The following is a 7,786-nucleotide window of genomic DNA, read 5'->3' on the forward strand; positions in this document are numbered from 1 at the left end:
GCTCCCCCGCGCGTGACGTCATGGCGCCACGCCGGAAGCTCTCCGCGCGCGCTGGCGTAGTTCCGCTTCCGGGACCGCGCCGTCCTTTCCGCCGCGGCGCACGCGAGGTAGGAGCGGGATGGCGGCCGCTGCGCTGGAGCAGGCGGCGGGGGGATGCTCTTCCATCGCTTTCCGGGGAGGGAGCGGCGTGCTCCGGGTCGGGCCCGCTGCCCCGCGGGGCGGGCTGGGTGTAGGGCCCGGGGGTTGCACTCTGCGCAAGCCAGGCCTTGCGGAGACGGCCCCTGAGTCCGGCCTTGCTCCCTGTAGGTATTACCGCTTGGTGCCTGTGCCTCAGCGGCAGCCCGAACAAGATGCAGAACGACGCTGGGGAGTTTGTGGACCTCTACGTCCCTCGGAAATGGTGAGCGGTTCCCTTCAGAGGCCAGGGGAATGGCGGGTCTGCAGCGCGCCTAGCCCGGGGAGCTGGGCCCTGGGGAGTGAACCGCGCCTCGGGCCCGTACAGTCTATACAGAAGCAGGGCTTTTGTAGTAGCGAATATCTGGGGGCGGGAAATCTCTTCAGTTTTTGTGTTTTTAAATACCTTGTGTAAAGCATGTGAAGTAAAGACTTTTCGTTTTCTGTTACATAGCTGTCAGCCTTGCAGTGGCGGTGACAGCTCATCTATGGTTCATTTCCGAACTAGATGGACATGCTTGTAGCCTGCTAGTGTGTCTGTGCTACAAGCCCTTGTAGTGAACCTGTTAGGTAATCGCTTGTTGCCTTGATAGAACGTCTTAAGGACAATTCTGAGATTATAGTAAATGGACAGTGAGAAGCTTTTTGTAAATGCGTGTGTCAAAAAATAATCACTAAAAAAATAAACCATTTGTAAACATTTTATTAGGTTTAAGTCAAATGGTTTTTACAATCTGTGATTTCTGAGCGCTTGCAACACATATTTTTTGACAGCCTTAATGGCTGCTAATGAAAAAGGCATAGAAACTGCACTCTTGTGTATTATTTTAATTGCTGTATTTTTTGTGCTTTAGAAGAGAAAAACTCGATATTCTGTGTGTTTTGAAGGCGTGTGTGGCTGTGTGCAGTGTATAGGGATGAACTGGACATACAAAAACCAAAGTGAAGGGATGGTTGGTAACTTAGCATGACACTACCAAGTGAAAGTCTTCTCTAACTGTACTTAAAACTGCTTTTTAATTTTCTGAGCACTGAAAGCTTAAACTGTTACTGTGCAGCTTTAATTTGCATGTAAACTTGGCTTTAATATTTTTTTTTCATTGTCGCTGTTTCCTTTTTTTTTGAATATATCTTGTTATTTTATTCCTCAGCTCTGCCAGCAACCGAATAATTGGTGCTAAGGATCATGCTTCTATTCAGATAAATATTTCTGAGGTAAGTTTCATAACAGAAATGTGTGATGAGAGCGCTGCACCTTTAAACTTATATCAAAAGTTAAGAAATGTAACAGCTTGTCATGCATCTCCAAATAATTCAATAGAGACCATGTCAGTGTAGAGCTTGAAGGCTTTCAAACTTTTATTACTATGTCACCACTGGTCATTCTTCAGTGTATTGGAACATACTCATTGGAGGGAATTTCATAAAGCTCTGTACAGTCTGTTCCACTGCTTAGCTGTTTGACTGAATACAACTTCCAACTCGAGATATTAAGAGTTATAAATTAGGGAATTCCTTGTCCTGAAGGAAAGAAGGAGAAGAAATGCTTGTTTCTGGGAGTTTTTTACCCATTCTACCTTCACTTGTCTGTGAGAAAGAACCATTCTTCGGTCTCTTCTCGGGCACCCTGATTTGTAATTTTTTATTTTCGTTGATCTTCCCTTGTGCTTTTTCTAGTTTGTCCAGACTTTAAGAAAGACACAGTTTCCGAAATACTCCCCCCCAAAATAGTCCCCCGAATACTCTCCCCTGAAATAGCCCCCACTGAAATAGGCCACCCCCAAAATGCTCCCCCACAACAGTCCCTCCCACAACAGTCCCCCCTCAAATACTTGTCCCCCCAAAATACTCCTCCCCCCAAAAAGCTCCCGCCTGGAATACTCCCCTCAAATTACTCCTTCCCCCGAAACACTCACCTGAAATGCTTCTCCCTGAAATGCACCCCCTGAAATAATCCTCCTGAAACACTGTCCCCCAGAACACTCCCCCTGGAATACTACTCCTGAATTACTCCCCCCAGAAATACTCCCCCCCGAACTGTCTTCCCAGAATACTCCGCCCCCGAAATAGACCCCCCAAAATACTCCCCCCTGAATTACTTCTCCCCCAAAATAGTCACCGCTGAAATAGTTCCCTCTGAAACACTCCCCCCCAAAATACTCCCCCCAAAAAACTCTTGCCTGGAATACTCCCCCCAAATTACTCCTCCCCCAAAATACTCACCTGAAATACCCCCTGAATTACTCCCCAGAAATACTCTTCCCCCAAAATACTCCCACCTACGATACTCCCCCCTCCTCCCCTGAAATACTACCCCAAAGATACTCCTCCCCCAAAACACTCACCTGAAATACTTCCCCCTGAAATGCTCCCCCCGAAATAATCCTCCTGAAACACTGCCCCCGAAATACTCCCCCGAAAACACTCCCACTGTAATACTCCTCCTGAGTTACTCCCCCCCTGAAATGCTCCCCCTGAAATACTCCCCCCAAATACTCCAAGAGACTCCCCCTGAAAGTCTCTCTCCGAAATAGTCCCCCCCAAAACAGTCCCCCCAAAATACTCCCCCCAAAACAGTCCCCCCCGAAACACTTCCCCCGAAATGCTCTCCCCAAAACAGTCCCCCTGAAATACTCCTGAAACACTCCCCTGAAATACTCCCCCCCGAAATACTCCCCCAACACCCCACCTTGATTAAGACCCCCCAGTACTTATATTAAAAATTACTCTGCCTTTACTAACCACCCTTTACTTACACCCCCTTTACTTACCCCCCCCTTACCACTGTTTACTCACACCCCTTTACTCACCCCCTCTTACTCTCCACTGTTTACTCACAGCCCCTTTACTCGCCCCCTCTTACTCTTCACTGTTTGTGTGCACCCCCTTTACTCACCCCCCTTACTCTCCACTGTTTACTTGCCTGCCCTTTACTTGCCTCCCTTTACTCTCACCCTCTTACTCTCCACTGTTTACTCGCACCCCCTTTACTCGCCCCCTCTTACTCTCCACTGTTTACTTTACTCACCGCCCTTTACTTTAATGGGGTGTGAGGCCAAAAAGGGATGGGAGACCAGAAAAAAGTGGAGGTCAAAACATGGTGGGAGACCAGAGGGAAGTAGAGGCTGGAAGGCAAATATAGGCCAGAAAAAAGTAGATGCCAAAAACTTCTGAGCTATATAGCTTGATTCATTTCTTCTTAAATGGGAGGTCACAAATCTACATTCCTATATTTTTAAATAATTGAGTCTCTTCATCTGTCTGACTAAAATAATTTTTAAAAATGTGCTGTTTTCAATTTCCTGTAAATGTTAAGACAAATACTTTTCTTGTTCACTCTGTTCCGTTCCTTCAGTGATCCCTATTTCTTGTTTTCAAAGGATCAGAGATGAGCAGAACTTGAGAACAAACCCACATGGTATTACAGGGTTCACTACACTGTTTAGTTTCATGATTTATGTTGTTTAGTCTTTTTTGCTGTTAAATTTCTCAGCAGCTGGAGGAAGTGAGACAATTTGTGTCTCTCAGCTTGGGCATTTTTCTACCTGTGTAACAAGACTGTCCCCTTCCCCCCTTCCTTTCAATTTTCCATAATACTGACCTTAATTAAAAGAAATATGAAAAAAAGAGCAAAGGCAGTAAAACCCAGAAGTAAACTTTACATTGAACTTTTCTATTATTCTCACCATTTTGTATTCTGTTCTTGTTATGCTGTGTGATCTATCAAATTTTATAGGTGCACTATGTAATTAACTCTAAATGTGCTGTGAAAAGCTATAGTTGTCTTTGTAACTTCAGTATTTGCCTTGGGGTTTTGTAGTTTGAAGAAGAAATATTTGCAGTATTTAACAAGTAATTTTTCTCTTTGGGTGCTCGGCAAGTGTGATGTGAGAGCGTAAAATTTTACAAGAATCTGTATGGAGTAACTTGCTTGTGTTTGCAGGTTGACAAGGTAACAGGCAGAGTAAATGGCCAGTTCAAAACATATGCCATTTGTGGAGCAATTCGTAGAATGGTAAGTACTTTCTTGATCCACAAAATGATTGTGCTTCCTTTTATTATTAACTAGTAATTTTTTAGATTTATATTTGGCCCTGAAAATACAATATGCCTTCAGCTCATTCTAGAGGAAGAGCTTTTGTGGGGATAATGAAGACAGTGAAGACATGAACAAATTCACTTGCAAGAATCAGTTTCTTCTGGGATTTTTTTTTTCTCAGTCCTTTGGTTTGTAGAATTATGTATGTTTATATTTCTTTAAAAATCACTGAAGGATGCAAGTGATTTTTTTCTTTTAAGAATGTACCAAGTTACTAATATCTGGCTTTTATCTGTTGTTTATAATTATTAGAGATGATACTACCATGACTTAAATTTGTTAAACATGTTGTCAAGCTTCCTAGAGTTCATCAGAAGTCTGCTTACCCAGAAATATATCTTGTTAATGCAAGTGTATATTTTATCAAGTTAAAACTGTTTCTTACCCTGAAGGGTGACAAAGAATTTAATGGCTTGTTTTGAAAACCTTAATCTTTGCCTGTAAAACGTAGTGATCTGTGGAAGGCGTTGTGCATTTCACTACCAGCATTAAATACTGCAGCTGCTTTTCTTTTTAATGTGTATCAGCAATTATTTGATCACTTCAAAATAATTTTTATTTTTTTTAAAGGGTGAATCAGATGACTCCATTCTGCGTCTGGCAAAAAATGATGGAATTGTTTCCAAGTGCGTATGTTTATCTTACCCTCTAACTCTTGCAGGGTAACTTCCATACCCAAATCCAGCTTTTAGGATTAAAGTGTATGCACTGTATTTATGCGGTGATTACACAGTTGGTCAAAAATATTTACTTGAGCTGTTGAAGCAAACTAGTTTGTAACAGTGTTTGTTTCATTTTTTTCTAGGAACTTCTAAGTGAAGAAACTCCAGTATGGAACATCTGATGTAAAATAAACAGTTCAAACCTATATTGTGCTGTGTCTTTTGTTCAAGTCATAAACATCGGTGGATTTATTACAGCTAGTCTTAAAAGACTTGGAAACGTGTGTCTTTAGAAGATATACGGATTCGGATTATTAATTCTTAAAACAAATCAGCTTGGAAATTCTTGATTTTCAGCTTGCTTCACTCTTTGGTTCACTATCATCTTTCTTTTCCAGATTTAGTAAGTTTTGCAACTGTAGTTCAACTCTGGTTTTGTAATGGAACGTTTTGCAATGTAGCAATCTAATTCAGCTTGCTGCTTTTCACTGACAAAACTAAGGGAATTCTTTTGGTTGCGATATCAAAGTTTAGTGTTTTTTCTGCTGATAGAGGCTCACAGTATTTGTTCTGCCATTGACACAGTCTTTAAGTGAAGTATTAAATGCATGGAAAACTGTCTTATCAGAAATACTTCTTGGTGTGCTAACAGATTGATTGCCCTGTGAGAGAGACTTAAAGTTCTACCTTCTTACTCTTATATAAGACCTTAATGTTGAATAGCAGGGAGATAGTTTAAGGAGAAATAACTCTGAATAATTGGCAATATTTTCATAAATTACTTAGTAGCCCTTTAATGGCTAGATGGACTTTCTACCTGCTGATGTGATATTTTCTTTTACTAGCAGAACCAAGGCAGGATGCAAGCAGTTTGAATGATACTACATCTGCTGATATTGCCTCTCTTATCTGTCAGTTCCCTGGCTCTGGCTAATGTCCATCACTTCTTCTGGTGTAACACACACACAAGGTTTTATGATGTAGATTGAAAGAATTGCTTCGAGATTCTACCTGTTGTACATCAGGTGTTTTAGTTTTAATATGAACTGCTTGGTTTTCTGATAATGTAAAGCTTCTGAAGCAGTTACTGGGAAAGAAAAATATTTGTTGGCTCAGACTACACTGATACTCAAACCACAAGCTTTGCTGAGTTATCGTGAGGCATTAACTTCAGATACTGGATTAGAAATAGAGTTGATTTTTCTGCAGGGCTGAGATCATAGATAGACTGTCAAGCTGAGGTGTTTAAAAAAAAAAAAAAAAAATCATCCTGACCTTAGAGTACTATATGCTGACACCTCTGAACTTGCTTCTGCTGTGTGTGCCAAAAGACACCAGAAATACGTTGTTTCATGGCCTGTTCTTCTTCAATCAGCTCTTCACATTTGGGTTTGGTACTGCATTTGGGAAGTGCTCAAGGTGCTACAGCTGCCCTGAAGAACCGTTGGGATCTCGCGTGTCGTTCTAGAGGGCCACTGCTTGCAGCAGTATTCTGACCTTGTTATGTCTTAACAGCATTAAGCACTGTATTAAATTGCAAAAGCTCTCCACAATATTTTCCTATACTGTCTGCAGAAATTGAGAAACAGAATTGCGGTAAGTGCTAAGCTAGAAGCAACTGCTGGCTCTAAGATATGGGTATGAGAAAGGGGAAAGAACAGGTGTTCAGAGAAGAGCAGATGCTTTATTTTTGTGTTAAAATCATAGGCACCTCGGGGAAAAGAGATTTCTCATTTACTTTGGCTAATTCCACAAGGACTTAAAAGCATGGTGTCTTTTCTAGTGGTATAATGTCTCAGATTCTTGTTTTGCAGGAGACATACAAGAAAAGGCTATATCCTCTCTTCCAGGTGCTGCTTTTGTTTGCATACGGTACTTTTATTTGTCAGTTGATGTTTATTAAACTAGAATGTCATATATGGTTTTGGTAGTTTTAAAGTATGCTACTGTGATATGACTGGTAGTGAAAACTTACCTTGTCAGCTGCATTTTACCAATTTCATAATATCTACAACTATACTCAGGCTGTCCTTCAGGTTGTGCGTTCTCCAGAATTACCAAGGGAGGTTATATCCAGACCATACCGTGTTCACTCCCGTGTGGTCATCTCTAGGATGATATTTGCAGTTGCCCTTACATCTCTGCATAGGTCCTCTCTCAAAGTTTCCTCAAGCGATAGAAACTGTTTTGGTGACGCTTTGCTGTTTATGCTGTAAGCTGTCTCCATGTGGAGTCGGTTACTATGTGGCTTATTTCTGACTTGTTTGCAAGTTACTGTGGCTGCATGTGGGTGTGGGAAACCTAAGCCTCTGGCTTCTCTCAGGAGAGCCTGGAATAGGGATGCTGTTGCCTCTGAACTAAGGAGGATGGCCGAACTACCCAAGTGTATCTTTGTCCTTATCTGTATTTTTCTTGCTTCTCAGGCATGTCAAAATGCAGCATGTTTCTTTGGAAGATCCAGTCTTGACACCATGGATATCTGTTGAATCTAAACATAGCAAACCAGGCCATGTTAATGTGTAGTTGCAGTGTGGTGTGTTTTTTAGTTTGAATCACTTTTTTTTTTCAAATCATAAAGTGAATTAGGATTTCAAGTGTAAGCTGCTGTATAGATATAATGAAGTATGTAACTAAACCTTTGTTTCAGCAGAGAAGACTGAAAAGGACAGGCTGTTCGTCCTTTTTAGCAGAGCTATAAACTAAAATGTCTTTACACATTTTGTCTTTACACTGATAATGCTTGAATTTACTAGTTGTCCTCCAAGCTGATAGAACTTTTAAAAGATAAACTCCTGGATGTTTCAAGTTAGAGAGAACTCAGATGAAAAAAAAAAAAAAAAAAACACCACAC

The 7,786-nt window shown here is 41.4% G+C and overlaps 1 protein-coding gene across 1 annotated transcript; it reads left to right on the plus strand.

Annotated features, from left to right (window-relative positions):
* Positions 1 to 55: 55 nt before the first annotated feature.
* RPS21 (ribosomal protein S21) lies at positions 56 to 5,141 on the plus strand. The gene is made up of 6 exons (XM_074888484.1): positions 56 to 107; positions 307 to 400; positions 1,326 to 1,389; positions 4,118 to 4,189; positions 4,844 to 4,899; positions 5,079 to 5,141. Exons 2-6 carry the CDS (start codon positions 351 to 353, stop codon positions 5,086 to 5,088), a joined length of 252 nt encoding a protein of 83 aa, XP_074744585.1. The 5' UTR covers positions 56 to 107; positions 307 to 350; the 3' UTR covers positions 5,089 to 5,141.
* The last annotated feature ends 2,645 nt before the right edge of the window (positions 5,142 to 7,786 follow it).

The sequence above is a fragment of the Strix uralensis genome, chromosome 18 (genome assembly GCF_047716275.1).
Source record: "Strix uralensis isolate ZFMK-TIS-50842 chromosome 18, bStrUra1, whole genome shotgun sequence".
Lineage (NCBI taxonomy): Eukaryota > Metazoa > Chordata > Aves > Strigiformes > Strigidae > Strix > Strix uralensis.